At 41.5% G+C, this 26,576-nt stretch overlaps 3 protein-coding genes and 1 long non-coding RNA gene across 4 annotated transcripts in view; 1 reads left to right on the top strand and 3 right to left on the bottom strand.

Annotated features, from left to right (window-relative positions):
• Positions 1–1,242: 1,242 nt before the first annotated feature.
• RRN3 (RRN3 homolog, RNA polymerase I transcription factor) lies at positions 1,243–12,487 on the bottom strand. The gene is made up of 18 exons (XM_059861286.1): positions 12,359–12,487; positions 12,126–12,229; positions 11,587–11,643; positions 10,655–10,744; positions 10,441–10,570; positions 9,932–9,991; positions 9,354–9,417; positions 8,814–8,883; positions 8,231–8,329; positions 7,537–7,632; positions 6,965–7,100; positions 6,063–6,193; positions 5,304–5,434; positions 4,344–4,528; positions 3,949–4,057; positions 3,379–3,531; positions 3,081–3,168; positions 1,243–2,684 (listed from the first exon to the last, which is right to left on the bottom strand). The coding sequence occupies exons 2-18, from the start codon at positions 12,216–12,218 to the stop codon at positions 2,526–2,528; spliced, it is 1,851 nt and encodes a 616-aa protein (XP_059717269.1). The 5' UTR covers positions 12,219–12,229; positions 12,359–12,487; the 3' UTR covers positions 1,243–2,525.
• A 3,137-nt stretch (positions 12,488–15,624) lies between these two features.
• Positions 15,625–19,250, bottom strand: LOC132335242 (transmembrane protein 238-like). Its single transcript, XM_059861541.1, has 2 exons — positions 18,808–19,250; positions 15,625–16,141 (listed from the first exon to the last, which is right to left on the bottom strand). Exons 1-2 carry the CDS (start codon positions 19,191–19,193, stop codon positions 16,132–16,134), a joined length of 396 nt encoding a protein of 131 aa, XP_059717524.1. The 5' UTR covers positions 19,194–19,250; the 3' UTR covers positions 15,625–16,131.
• A 302-nt stretch (positions 19,251–19,552) lies between these two features.
• LOC132335243 (uncharacterized) overlaps positions 19,553–26,576 on the top strand; it is a 13,158-nt gene continuing 6,134 nt past the window's right edge. Inside the window, exon 1 of the long non-coding RNA XR_009488626.1 lies at positions 19,553–20,741. This is a non-coding gene — a long non-coding RNA (uncharacterized LOC132335243). The remainder of the gene's footprint in view (positions 20,742–26,576) is intronic.
• Positions 19,829–26,158, bottom strand: RSL1D1 (ribosomal L1 domain containing 1). The gene is made up of 9 exons (XM_059861540.1): positions 25,919–26,158; positions 25,675–25,814; positions 24,761–24,899; positions 24,019–24,167; positions 23,779–23,880; positions 23,080–23,173; positions 22,867–22,995; positions 21,895–22,104; positions 19,829–21,656 (listed from the first exon to the last, which is right to left on the bottom strand). The coding sequence occupies exons 1-9, from the start codon at positions 26,141–26,143 to the stop codon at positions 21,315–21,317; spliced, it is 1,530 nt and encodes a 509-aa protein (XP_059717523.1). The 5' UTR covers positions 26,144–26,158; the 3' UTR covers positions 19,829–21,314.

Raw genomic sequence — 26,576 nt, 5'->3', positions numbered from 1 at the left:
GAGGACTACGTCCAGCCTGTCATTAAATGCCTCCAGGGCCGGTGACTCCACCGTGCAAAGGACAGCCCGTCCCAGTGTCTGATCACCCTCTCCGTGAAGAAATCATTCCCAACGTCCAACACAAACCTCTCTTGGCACAGTTTAAGGTTACATCCCCTTGTCCTACCACTAGGTGCCTGGGAGAAGAGGCCAATCCCCACACCACCATCCTCTGCCCCAGCAACCACAAGCTGGATTTCATACAATCCCAAAGACAACCATTTTTCCTTAAATATGAGGGTTTTTTTCCTCCATTTGTCTGTGATACTACAAGAAATAACCATGGTAGCAGCAGAGTTAATTGATCCTGCAGGGAATGTGGACTGCCCACAGCACAGTGACAGTGACTGCCCAGCACCCCAGCTGGGCCTTTCCATCCTTCACAGAAGGGAACTGTCCCTGGAAGTGTTCCAGGCCAGGCTGCACTGGGCTCTCAGCAAACTGGTGACCTTGCTAGTGACAGGGTGGTTGGAACTAGATGATCTTTAAGGTCCCTTCCAACCCAGGCCATTATATGACTTTATGATTCTATAGTAGAATAAATGCTTTCTTCATAAGATACATTGCATTTCTTATGTGAGACAAAATTGCACCTCAGGCTGAACATTCCTCTCACAGCTGTTGGTATTTACGAAGTCTCTTCAGCAAAGCACCAGCACCTGCCAGCACACCCGCCTGCCATTACATGGAGAAAACCAGAGCTGCCAGAGCAAAGGTTCCAGAAACACTCAAACAAAAGTGTGTAACTTCAGTACAGACAGTTCAATGTCTGCACATTACACTCAGAGCTTTTTTTTTTTTTGCTTTTCATGATTTGTGGAAGCTCCTGAATCAAATACCTATTATTACAACTGGGCAAGTTTTACACTCCCCCTTTTGGAAGTAGTGTCTGAAGGGCATCTTTGAAAGGATGTTTTCCCTGCTGTTGATCTCAGGGTTCTTCTGTGCCAGGAGAAAACACAATTATTGCAGATGGAAATCTATTGTTTATTACTCAGGACTGACAATAAAGAGGACTACAATTAAAACCAAAACTTTTCAGTTTATACAATAAAGAATAGATCCACTTATGCACTTGGCAGTGTCATCCCCAAAACTCATTTCTGCAACCTGCCAGAATGAACACCCCAACTTTGAGAAGTCAGGCTCCAGAGAGGGCACCTCAGTAACATACAGACGTGGTTTTCTCAAGGATGCTACAAATTGCACTGTTTGCATCAAACTTTATTGGCTCCAAATAAAAATGTCTTGAAAGCCTCCAAGTTCGAAAGAAGGGCAACTGGAGTTTAGTCTTAAATACATAAAATTTTCAACTAAATGTGACACAAATAACATTTTTTTTCCCATTGTTTATATTCTTACTCAAATCTAAAAGCCAGCAACCATGAAAAGAAGACAAGAAACCTCTGTAGAGAAACTCCACACTGACTGACAGACACATGGACAATACAAGGACACCACTGACACCACCACGTCCTTTCCACAAGGGAAGATTTTTTTTTTTTTTCTATTTTCAGCATTCACATATAAACTTCAAATCTGGCAAATAAATACCTGTCTTGGAGTGCTTCACAAGCACCCCAAAGAAAACTATCTACAAATTATACATTCAGCTACTCCCTCATTTTCAACACTTCCAACAACCATCACTTTCACATGTCTGAACTTTCCTAGCTGGGAAAGGTGTGTGTCAGCTACAGATTTCAGGAGGGATAATGCTTTCTGTCTGAGTACACTTCCCACTAGCAAGTGGCTTCACCAAGCATGATTCTACAGACAAGAAAAGCTGAAGAGATGCGTGTAGAAGAACCACTGCCAGACTGGATTCATGCCCTGCCTATTGAGACATCTCCTGGTTTAGGGCAAATTTAGAAGGAAACTTCCAAAGGGGTCCCTCTAGAAAGCAGAGTCAAGCAACGTGGCTACTGACTGCTTTATCCCAGTACAGAGGAAGTGAAACCCAAATGCAATCAGGACACATTTTTTCTTTCCACTTTCTTGAGCCACACACTGCATGCCAAAAAATGGCACCCTAGGACAAGAGATTACACCATTACTGTGAAACCAGCTCAAGAAGAGTCATCAGAGTTGGAACACAAAGTGGAATTCTGGCCCCCACACAAAGCTGCAGGAAGAAACACCAGAATTTCACCCCTGATATATAAAACCTTGTAGAGAAACATTAGTAAACGAAGTTTTGAAGAGCTGGAAAAAGCTATTAAAAAAAATCCTTCTAAGTCATAAAAACCATTTCAATGTGAAATTTGTAAAATATCACCCTATTCATTCTCTAAGCTTTTCTAGCAACATATAACTTTACTATAACATATCTGTAGAAGTCTGATGACTAAGAAACAGTAATTTTTCTTAAATGTAGTTACTTAAACATTTGCCAGTTTGGAAAATTGAGCTCAAGTCTCTTTCCAGAGCAAAACATTGCACACAATTTTCAACCTATTCCACATTTTCCCTTCTGGTTGCCCATGTCACAGTGGGTATGGCACGTAACAGTCTGCAGGGGAGCCAATGCTGCTCACAGGGCTCCTTGTGTTGGACTCATAAGAATTTGGTGCAATTTCAACCACACCATCATTTTGAGGAGTTTCTCCTTTCAAAAAGTCATCATCTTCATCTTCAGAAGTACCCTGCAGAAATTTAAAAGGATCAGTGAGAGTAGGAAGGTACTGTCAAATCTTCTACTGTCAAGTAGAGACCTGGATTTACACTGTGATTGCCACTATCAGTTGGAATGCTAAGAGGATTAGATGTACTCTGATTATGAAATATGGGAACTGAATTATATCTACAGGTTGAATTTTCCACTGACATCATCATGTCCATTTTCTGAGCACATTCATAAAGCTTTCAGATGGCTCCTGTGCTGCACAAGAGAAAAAAGTGCTCTCAAGGCAAGAATGGATCAATTCCAAATTTCAGTCTCAGTTTCCCCTAAATGTATAGTGTACTCTTATCTACTTAAAAAAATATTCTGCAATAAAAGCAGCTGACAGCTGAACTTTGTTTGGATCAGGGAAGATTACCTTTTTAATGGGTTTCTTCAGATTCTCAAGATCTTCAGCACTCAGCTCTTCCCAGAACTGATACATAGGATCAATGGTCTTCTTTGATCTGAAAGAGGAAACAAAGCACAGGATGAGTTACTGTATTCACAGTAGGGGTACATTCTAATTTAAACCTATGACAATCTGGTTAAAATGCAGAATATGAAAGGTACAAAGGATCAGGGAGGAAAGCAAATGGCAGAAACACTGAGTTTGCTACAGCTGTATTCATTATTTTCTAGAAGGCACAAAGGAGTTGTTCACTTTTCAGTTCTACCTTTTGAGTATGTAGGGGTCAAAGGGGAAGAAGCTGTCGAGGGGGTTGGTGCAGGTCTGCACAAGGTCGCCCCCGGTGCCGCTCCGCACAACAGGGATGAGCTGCCTGTTGTTCCTCTCAATAATTGTGTAGCAGAACACCAACTGGTATTTCCTTTAAAAAGAGAGTAAAGAAAAGATAAGCACTTCCAGCACACCAAAAGCAAGATTTTCAGATGGATGGTAAGAAAACACAAAGTTATTTTTGAACAAACATCACTTCTATCTTCCATTTTCCAGCTGATATTAGGAGTTTGCAAGATAGTCACAAGGGAAGGAGTCTGTTCTCTTCCTCTAAGCCCCTATAAACTTTATTCCAAGTACAACCACACTGGCTCCAACACAGAGCAATCCATTTCATTGGACTGCAGGATTCCATTGAAATTGACCTAGGAATAAACTTATCACACCTGGAATATGGGCAGCATTATGTCTCAGGTAATGTTCAAGACTGTGCCTAACAAAACCCTGTGCTGGTTTTAGACACACACAAAACCTGTACCAAGCCTTATTGAAGTAAATGAGCAGGTACCTGGTAATGGCAGCAAACAAGTTGACAACAGAAGGGATACAAATCTTCAGGGGGTTTAACTGACACATGACAATGCGCTCAAAATTTAAACTCTGCAGATATGACAGACCTTCAAAATAAGAACAATCAGCAAATATAAGTTACATATCATATAAACTGAACTTAGTTGCTAAGAATTTCCAGTGTGACATGCGTGCACCCTGCACACCACCACAGAAGCACATCCTGGGGCACTCTCACAGTGGAGGTCTGGCCCCAACATGTGTACAAGCCATCTCATTTTGTTTAGAGCACAACAACATAAACTTGCCATCAGATACTTGACTGAACTGACTACTATAAAACATAGCAACAGTAAAACTTCTAATGAATCCTTTCAAACCTAATATGCTTACCTTTCCTTAAATTTCCATCCAGAAGTTGTTTATGACGGAAAATAAGTGTATAGAACACTGCCTGACATGTGGAATAGAATGGCCCATGGAGGGCTACATCACAGTAGGCATTAGCTCCTTTATCCTGATTATCAATGTATTTATGCAGCCAGTTCACCAGAAGATCCAGACAGGCTTTTACTGTACTGCAGTGCAGGGAGAAAAAAGAAGTGTAATAATAATACCTGAAATGGTGTAGAAAAGATGTTCAACAAATATTCAAGAATCTCAGTGGTTATAAAACACCAGTAAGAAAATCTCTTTCTAAAATAATGATTCTGTTACAAGGTTTCTCCTTTATCTCAGCATTAAATGAATCCATCAGCACTGAAAACCCCACACAGTGAAAGGACAGGATGCTAGAAGAGGTGAATCCATGAACACACAGTAAACAATCAGAATCCTTAGTTACAGGTAATACAGAACAGTGCCTCCCATGTCCACCAGGTAACTCCAACATCCAACTAACTCCAGTGTTGAAGTCATCACACCCACCCTGAACAGCACAAAAATACAGAATGTGTACATAAAAAGGAAGACATTTTAACCATTCTCTATCAAAATACTAGACATCCTTGTCCCAGAGCCTGCAAGAAAGTGCTTAACACTGGGTACTGAAAACATCTGATACACTTCTAATCCATGACTGCCTGAAGTCAGCAAAACCTACCCATGCTCAGCACTTCTTGGTGAGCGAAGCCCTAAACAGCAAGTCATGAACCTCAGCAATCATCAGTCTGCATCCTGCATGTGTTTTCCTGGAAGCTTCAAGACAATACTGAACCAGTATTGCTGAAAGGACAAACAAGACTCTTGATTCAGGTTTACTAACAAAGCAGTGGGAATAGAAGACCAATTCTCTACTTAAGCTCCACAACAGCATGAATTGTTTGGCTCTGCTCATGTATGAAAACAACTTACACAATGGGAATAAATTTAGCTCTTGCCAAGAAGCTGCCAATATAACTCCCAGCAGTCTGCCTGATTACTGAAGGATTGTTTGGATCCTGCAGTTTCTTCCAAAGATGGTCTAAAAATGCTTCAGCCAACCCCTGGAAAAAAAGATACACAGACACGGTGAGATGACACTGTTTAAGCAAGAGATTCCTAATATTCAATTCCCATCATTTCCATAACCAAACCATTACAAAAATCTACCTATAACTGCAGTAAATAACCACACCTACACATGATGGAAGAGCACTTATTTCTGTGGTTTTTTCTGTACTCAGATGTAAAAGAAAGAACAACAGTTTGTTGAGAGAGATGGGACAATGGAGGGGTGGGGGAACAACTAACAGCAGACATGATTTTCAAATCAAAGAGCTAACAGACAGCATTTCTGCAATATTTTGGGATGCTGAAGAAATTTGCATCCCATCTCCTGGGTGCAAGAGTTCAACTGATTCTTGTGAAAGAGATCAGTTTTAACCAAGTTTGTTCCTTCACACTTGCTAAGATTTCATCTGTAAGTGGTTTATAAACAACATGGGAAGAGCAACCTTAAAGAAAAAGAAAGGAGTAACAGAGAAGGAAAAGAAAGTGAAGATACTAATGAATCCTGATGTACTTGCTATTTCAGAGTAGAATTACAGCAGAGAAAACTGTTTTGTAAAAAAACCAAAACAAGGATGCAGAAATGACAGAGGACACTGCATTTTAAAACCAGCTTTTACTCACCAATTTAAAGCTACAGATGTAAAACATGAAATACTGTACATGACATGAAGCATGGGTTGGTAAAATGAGCTTGTCAAAAACAGAAACCAGATCCCGATACAAATCCTTTGTGTTGCTGATGTCGAGCTTGCCTACACAACAAAGAAACAGAACAAAATGAAACATTTCAGGGTTTTTTTTCCTGCTCTCATGCTGCAGAAGTGGTATTTATACCCTTCTACACCAGTAAGAATATGTAAAGAAAAACTGTCAACCTGACTTCTCATGTTATCTGACATCTAAAAATCCAGGCGTACAATTCTACTGCTTTCTAAGGTGGTGTAAATGAAGAATCTCTGTGTGAGTGTGCACATATATAAAGCTGCTAAACATACCAACTTTGCAATAATGTGTTAGCTTAGAAGAGCAAGAAAAAAACACAAATAAATCACCTGATTTATGTGAAGAAGATACAGCATAATGGTTTCTAAATAGTTTTGAATACATAAATCTAAGGAATTCAAACCCTTAATAGTGAAAGATATTTCTTTCTTCTTTTTTCCCCTGTAACAAAGCCAATTGATTGATGTGTCTGCTTGTTCTGATCTACATCCAGTCCTTGTGATGTTGAAAGGATCCATAATTCTAACACTCAAGTAGAGCAAATGATAAAAACATTTATACTTCACTACAGTTTGGATATAGTATCATGTTAATGGAATCAGAATGTCTCCAAGTGAAGACTAAACCTCTGAAGTCCTCTGTACCTCTCCCAGCACCTGGGCAGAGGCAGGAACGTGGACTACAGCCTACTAATGGCAGAGTTCTGCTCTATCCCATAGTACAGAGAGAAAGAACTCTTCTTATGTGTTTCTTCCTTGTTAGCAAAACAACAAATTTGGTTACAGAGCAAGTGTTCTCACCATCCACATGGCAAACATCTCTAATGTATGAAAATAGGATGGTCATCAGGATGTCCAGGCGCTCTGCAAGAGGATGGGCCATTCTCTCAATATTGGCAGAGACAACTTTGTTTCCTTTTCTGTCTTCATCTTCCTCCTGGTAGATAAAACGGCACATGCAGCTTTTAAATACACAAATCACAGAGACAGCAATTACAGGAAAAGTCAAACTAAATTTATCTTTCAGCAATATGCTAAAATTTCTTCTTTTTTTTAACAAGCAGTATCTCATTTTACAGTATAAGCAAATTTTTGCACACTAAGCCAAGTATCATGAATTCTTTAACTAGCTTTATTGCACAGCTGCTTGAGTTTTTACATAATGAAACTGATTTGCTGCATATAGCACTGGGTGTTTACATGAATAAAGTCAATACCTGAGAACACATTCAGCATTTGTCAGCTGTTCAGGTTTCAAGAGCTGTGTGCAGTGCAGTAACAACAAACTAATAATGAATTTCTACACTTAGTTCATTGCCACTTCAGAAGTGATAATTTTACTAAAAAAAATTTAATAGAACAAGATAACCAACCATGTCAAAAAGTCCCTCCTCTGTAGATTTTTCCTCGCTAGCAGAGTTATTAGCAGTTTCTTCAGCATCTTCAATATCTTGCTGTGGAGTGCTAACCTACAGTTGCAAACAAGAAATTAATTTCTATAAAACCATGACAATAATATGAAATCAGGTATTTTATAATTTACATAAAAGACATGACCACATGAGTAAGTTCTTGACTAGATTTTGTCCTAAACTAAATAAACATTTTAAAAAGGAATGATGTGCCATACAGGAATGAACACTCCAAACTTTCTGAAACTTTACCTCCCCAGCATCCACTCTCCCCAGACTGCAACACAGTGAGGCAAAAAGCCATGATCATTTACAGTGTTAGCCCTCCTGCCTTTTTTAGGACTTTCACTTCAAAGAGATGACACAACCAATCAATTACACAAAGGGAAGCACATTCACATTAGTGCTGATCACCACAAGACAGTTATTTGGACTCTGGCAGAGACTCCAGGCAGGGTGTAACAGTGCACACCATACAGTTACCCTCAGGTGTGGGAACATCTCTATCCTGGGAAAGAAGTGTAAATTTGGCTGGGTTTATACCCATGATTACAAGGGCATTTTTTGTAGAGTCTAAAAATGAAGTGTATTTCATTTCCTACTCTGTGTATTTTAATGCCAACCTACCATAAAAGATAACACAGGATAAACTTACATCCAACTTCAGCAGCCTTTCAATTATAAGCTCCAGGATCTGAAGCCTCAGAGTTGGAAGATACACAGTAACTCGCAGCAGGTTATGGACATAACATTCCTATAACACAAAATTAACTGGTATCAATAACAGTGTTAACAGAAAGTCAAATTTCTGCAAAGGACTTCTAGAAAACAAGTTTCTTAATTTGTTACTTAAAGACCCAGAAATAGGTTTAAACAGATTGTGTTCAGTCAAGAGTAAGTTAATGTATAAACTAACAAACAAGACAACCTGAGACTCCTCATCAAGCAGGTCCATGGTGTGCACTGATTAAGAAAGCAATCCAGTGGAAAAAATATGTGCTGATGTCATCAAAGATGAGCACAATGCTTGTGCACAAGGAGCTCAGAATGCTTGGACAGCCTTACACTAAAGAGACATGATCCTATACATGGTTATTATATATGTAATTATCATATTTATAACAAATTCTTCAAAAATCTGCATGGACTGCCATCTAATCAGTTGTAATACTCTACAGAACATTTATACATTTAGATAAACTAATGAACAAATCAACAAAAAGAGTCACAGCTCTTACCAGAGTTCTTTCTGATTTATTAATGAAAGGAAAGAATTCCACAAGTATCGGCATGAGAAACTGAGGTGTCCTATAATGAATTAAAAACCAAAAATCAGTCTAAAAGTTATAGGTTGGCAAATATTGAACTCCAGCACTCTAAAGATGTACTGGAATAAGCTATTTCACAGGAACTTTATTTTAAGGTAAGCAATTGTATAAAATGTGGTTTGGCAAGGATCACGGGACAGATAATAAGTGGCAAATTCTCACAATGCACTTGTTAGAAGCCACTTCAAATATCACTATAGAATATAGAATACATAAGCCACTATCAACACTTTTCCTACTTCCCATTTCTGTTAACAGGATTTTCAGCTGCTGATGCCTGGCAGAAACTTCGTATGTTTGTATAAAGCATTCTATCAGTTAGTGAATACTGGGAAAAATCATGCAATGAAATGAAGTGTTATCTTCCAATTAAGAGGAAAAAACCCATCAGTTCCCAAGCTTGAAATCTGCAAGGAAAGGGCAGACAAACCCAAGGGATTCTGTACTTACGAAGGAACGTATCTTGCAACAGTTTGCAACGCTCTGTGGCACGTATCGAAGTTTGCAGAAATGTCTAGAGAAAGAAAAAAGAATTCTTATGCACTTGGTTACAGAAAACTAAATCAGGAACCAGTAAACACAATGGAACCAGTAAACTAAATCAGGAACCAGTAAACACAGTTCATATCAACTACACAATGGAAAGATTCCCAAGGAAGCTTCATGTGCCAAAATGTTCTTTTGCAGGGCTGTACATTGAGGTAAATAAAATAGAAACCAAACAACTCCTAACTTTTCTTTGGCTTTGAAACAATCTACGGCTAGGAATGTTTCCCCTATGCATTCTACTCCTACAGATAATAGTTCACCAACAGGAATAGTTTCAAAGTAATAAGGAGTGGGTCAGCACACCATTGATTCGAGTACAAGAAACTCTTTGACTTGGGAATTTAAGGATGTTTCTTGATGTTTTACTTGAACTCAGCTCAATTAATTTTGTAAAAAAGGAGCAACATGCACTGGATACTTTTTTAGTAAAGGCACTACAGCAACATATATATATATATATCTATATTCTTTATACTCACTTTCATCATCATCATCAGAATCTGAAATATCCACATCATCTTCTCTGATGGTTATTCGAGCTAGCAAAAAAAATGAGATAATTATATCAAAATTGTATAAATCTTATAGGTAACAAACTCAATTGCAAACACACTGAATAACAATCTCCACCAGGACTAAAACATCAAAATTAGCCACAAGATTTTCTTAAACACTGTTTTATTTACAGAACCGGGAGGTTCCTGAAAACATCTGACATGATCCTCACACTTCAGCTTTTGTTTTTTTAGCAGTAAAAACATTATACAGTTCATTCATTTCCAAGACATCTTCAGAACAGGATCTGTATCAGCACCTAGAATATGTCTTCTAAAATCTAGGTACAGAAAACTGTGTGTATGACAATCAACATGAAAAAAATTCAATAACCCAATAATTAATTGTATTATGGACTGTATTTGTACAGAACTTCTCTATCCAGGGATGTTGAGCAAACAAAGATGAGCAAACAAAGAGAGGAGTAACTTACGGGGGACAAAGTGTGCCACAATCATCCGGAGGCAGGGCCTGAGATGGACAGTTTGTGCTGACACAAGATTGCCAAGAAAGCCCAGATATTCTTCCACTACCTCTCGGCTCCTTCTCAACCATGGCAGCTTCTAAAAGTAAGCAAAGATCAAGATGTCAAAGAAGGAAGTTTTGAGTACTAAACTCTTAATCTTCCCAAACAAACAGATACTTACCAGCAAAATGCTGACCAGTTGTCCAAGCTCTTTGGTCAAATATGCAACAGAAGCTCGAAATTCATGCAGCCAATTAATGATCTGGGCATCCTTAAAATAAGCAGAAAAAATAGGTAACTATTTCAATAAACAGTACAACCTATTAGCAGAAAATAGCAAAATCCTTAGCAGCCAAAGATTAAGACTGTAAATATAAATTGTTTTCACACTAACATGAAAGGAATTTCAGTTTCTGCCCTCACCAATGGAAGTTCTTGAATGCAGAATACATTCATGCCAACTCCTAAACCAACAGCCTGCCATGAAGGCTTAAATCAGACATGAAGGGCAAGGCATGAAACCTCCCTCACACAGAACTTGAAAGAAATGGTGTTCCATCATAATTTTCTTTTCTCTTTTGCTGTAGTTTAAGCAGAAGGGACATTCAAGTCTTGAAACAGCAAAGTGGCAGGTACTCCTAGCTATACAGAAGAGCCGTGAAACAGTACTTCTGGGTATAACTATTAAATGCATATGTATGTTAGTGCCTGATGAAACCAGATTTAGTGAGAACAGAAGGTAAAATTCAATGCGACTTTAAGGCTATGAAAGTCAGAAACCACAGTCTGATCTACAGAAGTGTCTCTATAATCAAGCATCAGTGACCTAAAAAGATGGTATCTGGAACAAAGACAGACTCAAAGGGTAGAGCAGAGTCAGTAAGCATGAGACACCATCTATAAAGACCCTGCATATACACGTATGTATAAAAAGACATTTTTTTCCCATTTAGAGTTTTAATTCTGATAGTTTCCGCAAAGAAAAAAAGCTGTTAAATACAATTTGAATGTTTAAAGCAAAGGATTTGTGTAAGCACCAGAATGACTGGTCTGGTGATTACACTCAGACAGACGAACTTTAAATCATCAGACCCCTGTCTATCAAAGTCTTACCTTTATGTCTGGATCTGACAGCTGATGTTTTAACAACTCAAAATCTGTGGTGTCACCCTAGCAGGGGAAACAAAAATAAATAAATTACTTTCCTTTTTTTTTTTTTTTTTTGATCAGTAAAAACTACCAATTTCATCAATGTATCTGAACAACCAACTATTGAACAGGTACGTCAAGAATACAAGACAGCCAGCTCAGGAAAGCTGAAGCAGCAGTAACAGGATGTTGTCCCAGAAGACAACCGAGGCTGCTGGCTCATTTTCAGCTGCTCTCCCTGCAGACACAGCTGGATCCCCGTGCACACTTTAGCATAAGCCAGGCTTTACATTCACCCGGCCACTCAGGTTGACTCACGGGGGAAATCCTTTCGCTCGCACAGCAATACCGCCTGGCACAAACCTACAACGCTCGGCCACCTTCCATTTCTTTCCCTAAGCTTTCAGGCACGATCTTGCGTAAGGCGAAACGAGGCTTCTCACGGAACGACCCCAGGAGCAGCAGCCCGGACGCAGCGCAGACCCCCGAGAAGCCGCAGTCACCTTTTCGTACTTAAGCAGGATCTCGGTCAGGGTCCCCCCGAACCGCACCGTCTTCCTGGGCGGGGAGCTGATGAACTCGTCCGCTCCCAGCATGGTCACGGCGCCTGCGGGGCGGGGAAGCCGCGTGAGCACGGCTCGGAGGCCCAGGGCACCTCTGGGGCCCCTCCTCAGCAGTGAGAGCCGCAGGAGCCGCTGCTCCCCTGCCGAGGGTCCCCCCCGCTGCCCCCTCTTGCCTTGCTGTGGCGGCCGCTCCCCCGCTACCGGGGCCAGGGGCGCCTCACCCCGCGCCCGGCGCGTCCCGGCTGCCCGCGCCGCCACATGTCGCTCCGGCGGAAACTGCGCGGCCGGGCGGAAACCGCGCCGGGCGGCCCGCCCCTCGCACCGCCGGGCCGCGCCGCCGGGCGGCTCCACTGTGCGGACTCGGAGGGCACCGCCGGGCGGCTCCACTGAGCTGGCACGGAGCGGCACCAGTGAGCTGGGCGGCTCCACTGAGCTGGCACGGAGCGGCACCAGTGAGCTGGGACGGAGCGGCACCAGTGAGCTGGGACGGAGCGGCACCAGTGAGCCGGGCGGCTCTGAACGGGCAGGGCAGGGAGCGCCAGGAGGGAGCAGCCGCGGCGCTGCCCCCGCGCGCCGTGGTGCGGCCGGACCGAAGGAGCCGGGCAGGAGCACGGAGAGGTCGTTTCTCGCCCCGTACGCGGGGATGAGGCCGGGCAAGAGGAGCGGGAAGCTCTACTCTCGTCACCGTTCTGGTTTTAACACTGACTCCCGGTAGCGCTGCCAGCGTGCCGGGGTGCGTGAGCACAAATACAGATTTATCCCCAGGGCCATGGTGGGGCTATCCCATCCCGGGATGGTTCACAAGCGAGCGCTCCCCGACCTCTTGGGCAGCTCGCCGTGAGCGGTGGGGATCGCTGCTAGCCCCTCGCAGCACAGGTGACACCAAGGGCACGGCCAGCCTGCGGTATCAACTAAAAACTGCAATCCGAAGGGATAAACTAAATGATCCGAACAACTTAATTGAGATTAAAGAGGGCCAAGAATCTGCTCTAAACAAAGCGGAGTTTGACCTTTGGAAATAACAATGGATTTGCTAGAACAGAGGCGCAGGAACTTAAGTGAGATTTCTGGATGTCTTCATCATCCCTGTGAGGGCTAGGTCTATATTAAAGCACCAGTCATTAAACAGAACGTGTTATGGACTTTTCTGTCTCAAGCTAGTAACTGGTTTTAGTCCCGAAAGATTGTATACACACAGAAATTCTACTGCTAGAGCAACTAGGGTAAGTATGAACAGAGACTTGCATTTCCTGCGTAGTTCTTCAGTAACATCCATTCTGCTCAAAGCTTACTTTGGCTGAATATGTAAAATTTACTTCACCCACTCACACAAACTGGCTAGAGCGATACGTGCCAGGAATTGACCTTAGCCCTCTCAACTTGTTATACACTTATGTTTCTTTTCTACACCAACTCCTACTGTAATAATTACATCACTCCCAGCAACTCCCACAAGTCACATCAAACAGATTTTTTTAGGCGTTACTAATAATTTAATTTTCCCTGATGAAGATGTTCCCATTTAAGTAAACCCTGTATACCACGAGAAAACTTCCATTAGACGCAGTCTGCATTCTAAGTCTAACAACTTAATTCATCTACATAGCTAGAAGCTGGGGGTTGGCATTTTTCCTTTAGTGGAATGTAGGATGACATTTTGAGCTAGTTTTAAGACATAACTAGATGCAAAAGACTCCTGTAGCCACACTTCTGGAACTAGTTTGATTCTTTATGATTTTGGCTAAGATTTTAAACAGCATGCATGGCACTTTCCTCAATGGATAGAGGAATTCTTTTAGCTGTACCACTCTGTTCATATAACAGCAAGCAGTCCTAAACCTGTCCAAGAGCTTCCTTCCAGTCAACAATGAAAAGTTCCTTGAATGGACTTTGTGCTGCATTGAGCAGAGCTGATAAGGATATCATGAAACTAAAATAGTGTTAAATATTTGTTAATGTGTAACTGCAGATGATTCCCTGTTGTGTTTAGTATTTGCCTTCCTGGTTTAGAAGGCAAATTGATTGCATGGAACAGTAACTGGATGCATTTTCCAAAAGAAAATAGTTACAATACTTACAACAGGTATCACTGCTCCACAGCAAGTACTGCCTCATTGCTTGGACTCACCATCTCAGTAACCTTCCACTGCTTTGGTGCTTTTCTGTGCTTAACATCCTCCTTAACTGATGGATCAGCTCCTATATTTCATTTTTAAAACATATACTAGTCATACTAGGAAACTAGTTGGAATTCCACATAATTTTGAGGGAAGTTGCACTCTAGCTACCATCTTATGCAACAACCATTGAGTACCGATATTGGATTTAAGATTAATTACAGTGTAATATACAAAGAAAGCAAAGGCCTGCCCAACCCACTCTAGTAGTTATTGCAACACTTGAATAGAAAATTTTGGTTTTCACGGACTAAGTATGTGAACTCCATATATGAGTTTTGGCTTAATAGTAATCATTCCACTTATTAAACACCATATTTAATTATTCACTTTATAAGTGAAACAATGGGGAATCAGAAAAAGCATTTCTTTCTGTTCAGAAAAATGAAATTAAATAAATTATTGCAAATGAAAACTGATCTACAGGTTTTAAGGGAGGAGCCTGTTTGGTTTTTTTAATCAGGCCATTGTAACACTGCAGTGGTGTCACATTGCAGTTCCATTAAAAGGAGGAAACAAATTGCATACACCTCCTAAAAACTGCACATAGTAAAGGAGAAATCACATTGCAGACCTTCAAGTTCTTCTGAATTTGTTAAAAGATAGAACATTTGGAAAACATTTAAAAATGAGAATATGAAAAAAAAAAAAGTTACTCTAGTAATTTTACAAGAAAACACTGAAAGACATTTCAAAAGTTCATAAGGAAGTACAGCCACAGTGTTCTTAGTAAATATTTTCCTTAATTCCACCTCTAGTATTCAATGAGGTGTGGCATAGAACAATTGAGCATTGAAATTTTAAGACCTACCAGTATTTGCTGATGGTGGCACCAAACTCTTAGTGTTAGTTCAAAACCAGAAGAACTCCTAAGGAAATTCTCGACACAATTTTATCATTAGCACGATTTTAGGTATCACTAGCATTAATATAAATCATTTTCCAGGTACTGTTTGCTAATGTTTTATAATGCCTTGGAGTACTTGGTTAATCAACAGGGTTTCTTTTGGTCATGTTCCCTCTCTCAAATGCTTCAGCATTGGGAAAATAATTTCCAACATCACTGGACTAAAAATGCCTCTTGTAAGAGTCATCATATTACATCATTTGTAACTACAAAGAATGTACTTGTATGCCAACATCACTGCTGTTATTTGTCTACTTAAAAAATCTCAGATTCCAGGTTATTTCAGAATAACAATGAAACTTTTACAAGAGACACTGTAAATTGTGTATTTACAGAATAAACAACTTCTACTACATTTGCAGCTTTGCATCAACAGTTTAATACAGACATTTTGAAGGCACCCTTACAAACAAAAGTATTGCACTGGCATTATAAAAATTCACAGTAAGTTTAACTTCCATACCTTGGTAAAAAACAGTGCAAGAGCTTTTCATTGTGCAAGAGCTTTTTATCCAAACCTTTCAGGTTATTAAAAATAATAATAATTAAAACAATAAAACCAACTATTTGACAAGCTGCACTGGTATTTCCATGAATCAGGTTCAATTCTCTTCTAGCTCTCGCTTCTTAAGGAGATTTTGTGAGATCTTTTTTCACCATTTCAAAGCATATCCAGTCCAACACTGAAATAGGTGCTTTTGGCAGAGATATGGCTCCACGTGTCCATTTTATGGAGAGTCCACAATGCTTGCAGAGGTTATTCCACAATGAGAGAATCCTACTGTTTTGAGTTGAGAATCTCCTTCCATAATTTGCAGCACTTCCCCCACTTTTGGGGGCAGTAACGTCAATAGTTGTGTCTTCAACAGATCCTGAAGATAACACATGAAGAAAAGGTTACTCCAAAATAGGCTTAGAACAAGTGGCCATTTAACTCTAAACTGTTACTTCAGGTCAATCTTAAAAGTACTTTTCCTCATGTTTAACAGCCAGTTGGGACCCAAAGAAAAGATCCATAAAGTCACCAGCCCATATCCAATAGTGGCCAAGTGTGATGTCTCACTGAAGGCATGAGACTATGGCACACAAGTAATATTTCCTCAGGATATCAACTGCCCCAGATCTTCCTGAGCCAAACATATTATCTTGATATTATCATACATCTTCTGCTTTGTCCTTTGGATTTTTGAATCAGTAAATTTTTATCTGTCCCAAGTCAAGTAACCCCACACTTCCGTCACATAGCACAGGACAGTTTGTTTGTTCCTGCCTTGCCTTGGGAGGCAAGCACTCCATACCATCCCCATAGTGACTGTATAGACTTCTGGAACACTTTACACTCTGCAGGCTTGAGGATCCTAATCTACTAGTTATTCCTTTAATAGAAGCATTCCATATCATGAGAATTCTCACCTCTCTCTACTATATAATTTTTAAGGCAGGAAACCAGAATAATATGTAGTGTTCCTTCCATAACTTCAAAAAGTTAATGCTCAAGAAGGTTTTCAAATGACCAGTAAAGTGAGGACATTTGGGGTTTGTTTTGGTTTTTGGTGGTTTGGTTTTTTTGTTTGTTGTTTTTGTTTGTTTGGGGGTTTTTGAGGGGAGGAATTTTTTGTGCATGTGGTCGTTTTGGGGTTTGTTTGTTTGGGTTTTTTGGTTGTTTTTTCCTTTCTGAATGTGTGTGTGTGTGGTGGTGGTGGTTTTTTTCCTCCTCATCCAGGCAATATCTGCCCAAACATGTTTAACCCGTTTGGTTAAGTTCATAAATATCTCCTGATGGGGAGAGGATTTGGTCTATCAGCAAGGAATGATCTGATTCAGACAGTTGTTTATGAGAAGTTCTAAGATACTTTAGGTGAACTTACTCCAAAAAGGAACTCTAAATTATCTTTCAAGGTGAAACCATTTGTTATCCTTTGTTTCACCTTGCAAGTAAAATCATAAGAGTTTATGCTCCAATATGTAACATAACTGCTGCACACCCCCTGTTTTAGTTCCTTCTGAATTACCATTACTGAAGTTTGTTACTGTAGCAACAGAAGCTGCTGGGATATTTTGTATTAAATCACTATTTATTTATTTATACATCCCTATAGGACATATAAATCTAATTAAATCAGGAATAAGACTTGAAATATTTCAAAATGGTGGATAATTTTCACTACTAGGAGTTCACTAAAACAAAATACCAAAGTACATATCCATGTACACACATTGCATCTACAGAGACAGCAGGTTATCTACTGAGCTCAATACCTGCAATGCCATGGAATGGTTCTGCATAGTCATTTATAAATGCAAATCTTCCCCTGCAAATAGGGACCTGCCAATTTTAGACCCTTTTCAGAAAAAAAAAAAAAAAAAAAAAAAAGAAAATAAAAAAAAAAAAAAAAAAGAGGTCTGAAAATAGAATGGCTCATTTTCAGCAGCCTGTTTTCTAATTGCAGGTGCAGTTAATTATCAATTAAAGACCAGTAACTATCTTTGAAAGTTGTGTTGCTGCTGTTCTTTCCTGCCTCCTACAAGTTTTCTATTAAGGAATAATTATCTATACTCAATCTCCCTACTGTTAAAACTTTGTCTCAAGAACAATTTCATAGCTGTCACGAAAGAAGACGATTTTCACATGAATTTTTCTGTAAATCAACAGTGTCTTCAGGATTTAATTTCAAGGAGAAGCAGGAAAAGCTGAGCTTGTACATAGTGAATCAGAACAGCAAGATGTTTAGAATCCTTGAACAGTTCAAACAGTACAAAACTGTGTTTACAGTTCCTTCAACAGAGGATTTTACATAGCAAAGTGAAGGCTTGACTTCCCCCCCCCCCCCACATTTTCAAGGAATTAAGCATTCTTCTCTTCCTAAATGAACATGCCATATAAGTGAATACAGTAGGATATATTGAAAAGCTTCGTGTTCTTCAACCATGCTTTGAAATAGGACCTAGACACTTCCTTTACACATCAGGTATTATCACATCATTTCTAGATGACTGAGGTTCAAGACAGTTTAACTGATGTTTGCATTTATGAGTTTCAACCTCTTACCTACAGCTCTGCTCCCAAGTTAAATCCAAGTCAGCATTTCACCTTTCTTGTTCTCCAATAAAGCAATATTTCGTGGTGCTAACGAGGGGGCTTCCCCTCCCAAGAGCTCATGTGGGGTAGTGGTTAATGGCCATTTCTGGCAGCGTTTGGTTGCTGCGAGGATCAGTTCGGAGCGCCACGGCTCCCGTGCTGCTCTCTGGCAGCAGCTCCGCACGCCAGCCCCACCACACTCCCCGGGCTTCGCTCCTGCTCGCCTGTTCCGTTCTTAGACGGCTACAGGAAGTGTCTTCTCTGCCTAATCCCATTTGTGCAATCTTTCCCACTCGTTTTTTTACCACCCGAGCTGAGAAAGATTCCCCACTACTTTTATTTCAAGAAGCGTCAGCTGTGAGCAGGTGGTTTAATACAGCAGGCGTCAAAAGTCAAAGTCAGAGCTCGCAGCGGCTCTCCCCGGGCTGTCCCGTCCCGCGGTCCCGTCGCGGCTCTCACCTGCCGGGCTCGGCGTGGCGGCCGCGGGCGCTCCCGGCGCGCTGCAGCTCCAGCTCGGCGGGGCGGGCGGGGGCGAGCGCGGCGGTGAGGCGGAGACTGAAGCCGTTCACCAGCCGCCGCAGCAGCGTGTCCCCGCGGCCCTTGGGCGCCGACAGCCCCACGTCGTCCCGCAGCTCCTCGGGCGGCACCTCCAGGTTGCCCGCGTACCAGAACACCCACCAGACCAGGCTGAGGAAGATGCCGATGCCGCCCGCGTAGATGAGCAGGTCGGAGAAGAACACGTCGGCGAACACGCCGGCCAGCAGCACTGCCAGCCCCACCGCGTCGAAGGCCAGCGCCAGCCAGAAGGCGGCCACGCAGCGGCCCAGCCCGCCCGGGGCCGCCATCGGGAGCGGCGCCACCGCCGCCTCGGGCCGCGCGCACCTGAGGGGAGGCGAGGGCGGCGCCCACCCGAGGGCAGGGCCGGGCCGCGCCCTCCCACCCGGGCAGGTGCAGGCCACGCCCCCCGCGCTGAGGGGACGCCCAGGCCGCGCCCCCCACACACCTGAGGGCTCGGCCGGGCCGCGCCTCTGCCCCCGCAGCTGCGCGCAGGGAAGGCGGGCACACGCCGCCCTCAGCAGCCCCGCCGAGCCCCCAGCCCGCCGCGGTGGGGCTCCAAGGCTGATCCGTAGCTGCCGATGACATTTGGGTGCTGAGGCCTCTCTGCGAGCACTGCTCGCTACCGCTCCCAGGTGAGCCGGACACGGCTGGGCCCGCCCAGCTGCTCCAGCTGAGGCAGCGCCACCTCAGGCACCCCAGAAGGGAGGCACTTCAGAAAAGCGGCCCGCGGATGAACACCCACTTCGCTGATCTCCGTAATTGCGAGGGGAGGCAAGCTGGTTGCAGACAGCAAAGATTTGCAAGACAGTTACAAATGTGCATCTGCAAATGCACATAGACCCCTTTAGCTGTGCTTGAGGAGGTTAAAAAGAGCAGCTGGAATACTAGTTCAGGTTGACAAACAGGAAGCAAGCTGTCAATGTAGGATGTAAAAACTGTATTGTTTTTCAGTAAGTAAAACTGTTATTTTAAAGGCAAGACACATAGTTCAGTTCACCCTTGTGTTAATGACCTGATACATATATTTTTACACTCCAAAGTCCTCAAGCACAAGAACTGTATTTAGATGTAGACTCTCCTGTGCCTGCCCTCACAAGGGCCTTATATCTAACACCTTATTTAATGATGAAGCCACTGTTCCACTAACTAGAAATATCAAGCCAACAGGAACTATGACTAGGCCTAATAGAATAGGTACTTTCCACATTTTAGTGGAAATTGTGTGCTTTAAATGATACTGCTGCTACTCTTCCAGTGACCGTGAGTGCTATTGGTTTACTGGGATTACTATCATAGCTTTTGATTCACAAAATAGTTGAAAAGTTACAAAAAGTCAGGGTTGCAAGAGGGTCAAAAAAAGTTGACATCACAGATCAAGCAGAATATTTTCATACTCTTATTTAGCACCCACTTTCTTTCTAGGCAGCCAATATCTTGATATGAGGATAAAAAGGAGATGTGGTAGTTTTTTGAATGACAAAGTAGGCTGGTTACTTCCTGCTGATTAATCTTGTCTCTTACCACCTTTTTCCTATTTGGAGTTTTTACCACTAGGACTTTTCAACACAAATCTGCCTCATATTTTCACTCTGCAAAGGACAGACAAGTTATCATACAGAAAACAACTGGGCAGTTATGTAAAATTTCAAATATATCACCTTTCAATCCTGAAGTATGTATTTTTCATGCCTTAACAGGACAAGTTCACTTGGCTGGCACAACTGGAATTCACACAGCCTTTGGCTTTCTACAGATGGAAGAACAACAGTTCTGTGAGCATCATGCAGGAATGCTCTCAACTGTTCTGGTAGCAGAAATAAAGCCCAAAACTGAAGGTAAGATTTTGCTTTATGCTGTAAAATATATGTATATGGTTAAAGCAAAATTCTTTAGGCCTTTTTCACTCATGAATACCCTAGGTAAAAACAGCTAAAAATTACAATGTGGGGCTTGGTATCAGGCTGCTAACTTAGATATCTGCAGTAATACCAATCACTGTCAACCTGTCTTTATTATATTGAACAATTTTTTTTTTTTTAACTGTAGCAGTTTTTTCACCTTTAAAAGCACATGCAGATTGCTGCTCTTGGCATGCATCCTTCTTGCTTCAGAAAGACAGCATTTATTAAAATATTTCTCAGCCTTTTTTTCCTGGGATAAAACCCTCTCTTCCCTTTGACACTTGAAAAATTTGAGTGGTTTTGGTTTGTGCCAGCAAAAGGTGATGGGACCATTAAGACAGTGAGTTTATTTGTACCAGCTTGTAAATTAGAAGGAAACCAATGAATCATTACAGATCTTGGTGAAAAAAAACTCTTGGGATCAGATTTCCTAAGAAGGTATTTTACTTCATCAATACATTTGTTTACCTAAAATGATGATACAAAATATGTTACAACAGACAACGTTCATGCTGACTGCGGCACGCGCACCTTTCTGGGTGCCCGCTTCTGTGGTTTTGAAGATTTCCTGGCTGACTGTAGTGACTTGCCAACTTTGGGTGTTGCAAAAGACTTTGCTTCAGGTTTTTTTGGAGCATTTTTCATGTCTTTTTCTTTTATTGCTTCCTCTGGCTTACTGACCTGCTTGGCTTTTTTCTCTTTTGATGATGTCTGCAAGTTTGCACACTCTGTAACCTCAGGTTTTGATTTTGGAGTATCCGCCACTAGAGATGTTTTCTTTCTCTTACCAAGGGGTGTTTTGGTTTTCTTGCCCAAATTGGCACCTTTTTCTGAATTTGGTCCCATTTTCTGTATTTAACACAAACAAAAAAAATTACCATTCCATCCAAGAAACATATTTCCTGTTTTTAAGAAAGAAGGATCAATGAAAACCATTACAAATGACAAATACTTTCAACTGAACTGCACCCTAGTCTTGAAGTGTGCTAACACATACTGTTCCCTAAGGAGCAATGAACAATTTAAACAGTTCAAAATCTTTAGCTTTAACTGAAATGCAAGTTTCTTAATATTATTCAACAATTACCTTCAGGTCAGCTAAGCTCGTTGTTTGTATAGGCACCAGTTGTGGAATTTCTTCGTCATCACAATCACCTGGTTCCTGGACTATTTCTATCTTTTCTTTAATCACAGGCTCCTGGGTACCAGCAGGAGCAGCTTTACTTTCTGTTGTCACAGTGACTTGACCTGACTTCAGTTTTTTAGCTGTCTTCTTCACCTTCTTGGGTTTTGCCTTCTAGAATTAACCAGAAGTACATCTCAGACAAATACCCATGCCATTTCTAAATGTATAATAACTGTTTTAATGTGGTTAAAATTAGGTGGTGTAGCAAAAGACTTTTATTCAATAGACCTGGACTAATGAGCTATATGTAAAATATGAAAACATGCATTACATGCAGAAGTTTATAAAAAGTAGCTCACAACTATAGTAATGTCAACCTTAAAGTCTCTAAGCTGAATATTCACGGTCCCAATTTAATTTCAGACAAATGAATATAAACAGAAGGAATAGCCAATTATTATTTTTTAACAAGTATGAGGTCCCCCTACATACACAAATAAATGAGATTGAGAATTATTCAGATGCCACTGATTAACCAACAAAAAACAGATGCATAATCTGGATCCAAATATATGTTAATAAGTGCATTTTCAGAAGGCAAATACGGATAAACAATAGAAGCAAATACGGATAAACAATAGAAGCAGAGCTCTAAGAATGAATCTCAGGTCCCTTGAGTTTAGGTCTAGAAACACGTTATTTATTTATTTCCAGTTTGCTTAAAAGCCTGTAAGGGAGTTGCCATAACTTCATTATTATTGCTGAGTACTTGAAGCACTGAGGTAGGAGTGTTTGACAGGTTTTAGCTGTAAAAGCCTGCAATCAGTTGTTAAGGCATTTAAACCCAAAATTACAATGCATAGAAGGAAAACAAAGAACTGCAACTAAATGTACAGATTCAATTTATGCAAAGTTTGAAGAAATTTTGGTTACCTTTACTTCATTTTTCTTGAGAGATGGCTGTTTGTCAAGCTCATCCAGGTTGGAGATATTTGCAGTGAATATTGGGAGTGCAACTGATTTAAGTGTTTTGAGGTGAAGAATTTTTACATTTTTCCATTTCTGCAAAAACAAAGCAAGTTTATTATGTAAAAATAAGGCTGAAGTATGAATCTATTTGTCTGTAATGCAGTCAATCAGCAGTACCTTTGGTAACTTGTCACCAATCACTTTTGCTGCTGCAATGATATTCTCAAATATCTCATCCACTTTCATCCCAGTGTGACCTATGCGCATTGTACTGGAAGAAGGAAGAAACAAATAATAATTATATATGGGCAAATACACTTATTTCAAGTCACTTGTTTAGTTTAGGCATACCCAGAAATGCAAAAAGCCCACTTATCTGCAATTATCATAAAGGAGAGATGGCTATTGCAGAAATCTTTTGTGATAACAGTTAGAAGGGAATCACCTGTATTCATCTTTCCATATTTGGATATGTAATTTTTGCCTTACATTACAAAGCATTACTACCAAGGATTCGGATCCTTTCAGATACACAATACATTAAAAAAAAATCTTATTAAACTAGAATATTTTGGAAATAGAAAAATATTATTAAATTAGATTAAAACTAAGATCATACAGGCGCTTTGACAGTGACAGGTGCCTAGAAATTCCTTAGGTAAAAGGAAAAAGAAACAAACCCCCTCAAATTCACAGTAAAACTTAAGTAGAACTACTAATTTAACTATATAGGTAAAAGTTCAAAATGCCCCCCATTTGCAATGGTGACCCTTAACATCTTTTCTTTTACATACTAAAGGAATATAAATAACTCACTTAAAATTCCTACAATTACGATAGAACTATCCTTCAAGTGATTAATCTATTTGTACTTACTAACAGCACCCTTTGTTATTAACTGGGAGTATAGTCCCTTGGATATGTTTTTCTAGTTCCTTGGCAAGATCTTTGGCTTTCAGGTTTACAGATAAAGGTGCCCTAAAACAGAAAGGGAGAGGGGTAAAAAAAGGGAAACAATTAGAAAACCCAAAAGAAAACCAATTCCTCCATTACTAAGAAGAATCTGATCATAAAAAAGATAATGCAAGAATGGATTTCCAAAGTTTAAAGACCTACTTTTTCTTTTCATAGAAGTGTTTTCCCAGATGGGAGGGCAAAAGCCTTCTAATTCGGTCATCAGACAGAAAGAGATCAAAACTGTTCAGGAGGCGCCGCTTGGCTTCAAACATTTTATACTCCTTTTTGAGGGTTTTGTATGAGATAATCTGCAACACAAGCATCAGTTTAGTCCCTGCTGCTGAAAATGCAACCTGAAATGCTTCTCAGAACCACACATATTAAAGCTGCATAACTGATAGTCCATCACAGTGCTTTCTTTCAGAACGCTGAAGACAATAAAAAAGTATCCATTTCTTATTGTTTTAAAGAATCAAAAAATATGGATCTCTTGCATAGTAACTGCACATCACAAAATAGAACTTGCACACATGAATAACATTCAAATCAAGGTTAAATATAACAAGTTGTTATACAGTTTTATTGCTGGTGGCATAAACAATCAAACGTTGTGAGTTTTCCCAGTTGGTTTCTCAAAATAAATATTGAACATTTATCTAGGAATTGTATTTGATTACTAAAAATCCTGTTTCAAACTGAAGAAATTATTCTGAGTAAACTTTGCATTTCAGAAACACCACAGTTTGAGTAGTCAGAAAAATCTTAGAAAAATCTTACTAGAGTAAGTGAATGAGAATTAGGATATTATACAGCAGAAAAAAACAACTACTTGTATTCTTTTTGGTGGTTATGAAAGGAAAGAAATGGCAGTACTGTGTTCTACCATCAAGGACGCCCTTACCCGGCTAATACTTCTGATCCCATTCCGGAGTAAAAGTTTCTTGTACAGATTTTCAGTCTGTTCTGCTGATAAATTTGGTTCATCCTTTGTGAAGAGGCAAACATCAGCTGTTTCTGGTCGAATGCCATGGGGCAGTGGTCTACAATGAGAATATGAGGTGTATAAAAAATGTCTAATAAGAGAAAGAAGTTTTCCCCAGAACTAGCACTACACTAGAGATCAGTACCCTTTAACAACCTGCCTTGTTAACTACTAAACATTCTCAGTGGAACCTACAGTTGATAAGCATACAGAACTCTAAAAGTGAAACCATAAAACACAACGGCTCCAGTCAGATACAAAGTGGAATCCTCTATCCTGCCAGCAGCCCTTAGCCACACGGGTCCTAGCAGAAGGACCCTCCATGCTCCTCCCTTCATGCCATGGCTGCATCCAGGCATTGGAAAAAACATTATAACACCGTGGCCCTGATAAACGGATGGAAACTTTCTCAATGTAGTGCAGCTACAGTCTAAAAAGAGACTTCTAATTCATATTCAGGTTTGCCTATCCAAAGAAATAAGTATTACTAATGATTTGGTAGTGGTGGGTCAAGACAAAGAAGGTGATTCTAGATATTTTCTAGATATAGAAATAGGTAATATCTAGATATTTTCCAAAGGTTAAGGACTGAAAGGCACATACCCTGTAACTGGCAACCCACAGAACCAGCATCCTGCATGCATATAGCTGGAACAGCCCAGCTTCCAGTTATACCAAAAGTAGGGGTAAAGCAGCTTCTGACCCGGCAGTTCTTCATCGCGGCACAGAAGCTCCCAGGACAAGGCCGTGGCACTCAAACCCCTAGAGCTCAGAATCTGCTGAGTGTTATTTTCCAAGCCCTGAACCCATGCGGCCGGATATCAATGTCTTACATTCTGATGACCTTTGCCACCTGCGGGACCTTCCACACCGTCACCAGGAGATGAAGGCTCTCGCTCTCGTTGAGGAGCAGCGCGTCTCCCTTTGCCTTGCTTCTGGAGAAAGCCAAGAGAGCCTCCACCGCCTTCTTCACCTGCAACAGCATAACGGCGGCAGCAGCCGCAGGTCAAGCCCGGCCCGGCCGCGCTCCAGCCTGTCCTGCTCCCCGCAGTCCCTGGGCACGCCGGTCCCCCATACCTGGGCGCGGTCCAAGGGGTCCCTCCGGCTCGCCATGGCGCTACCGCTCCGGGCACCGGGACACCGCTCCTGCCACGTGCGGCCTCCGCGCCTGCGTGCGCGCCGCTTTCCGGGGCATCGCCCCCGAATGCTTTGCTTCCGGGGCGGGGCGGGGCCGGGGCTCGCCGTGCGCTCCCTGCTTTCCTCTCCTGCACGCCGCAGCCATTGCGGAGCTGGGGCGGGCATCTGTGCGTGTGCGGGGCGCGGCGAGCCCGTCCTGAGCTTGCCGGCAGCTTTGCCCAGCAGGGTCACCGGCTAACCGGGCTTGGAGCAGAGTAGCGGAGACCGTCGGTCCATCTTGCTTCGGCACCACGGCTAGCCGGAGGTCAAGCCGGATTGCTCAGAGTTGTAGCCACCGTGTCCTCACGGTGAAAAACGTTTAGTCGGACTCGCCTTGTTTTATTGATGGTGCTCTCCTAGTCCAACCCCGTATGCAGCTGGCCCCCTTTCCTTCCAGGGGTGGCTCGTGTTTAGCCTGCTGTGCTCCTGGCGCTTTCCAGCAGAGCTGTTCCCCAGCGAGTCATTTCCCAACCTGTTGCCGCAAGGGGCTGCTTCTTCCCAAATGTAGATTTGTATTTGCCTTTTTTGAGTACTGGCAGGTTTGTGTTGCCGCGTCTTT

This window comes from Haemorhous mexicanus, chromosome 17 (genome assembly GCF_027477595.1).
Source record: "Haemorhous mexicanus isolate bHaeMex1 chromosome 17, bHaeMex1.pri, whole genome shotgun sequence".
Taxonomy (NCBI): domain Eukaryota; kingdom Metazoa; phylum Chordata; class Aves; order Passeriformes; family Fringillidae; genus Haemorhous; species Haemorhous mexicanus.
Note: the sequence above shows the minus strand (reverse complement) of the source record. Positions and strands in the feature narration are given on the sequence as shown.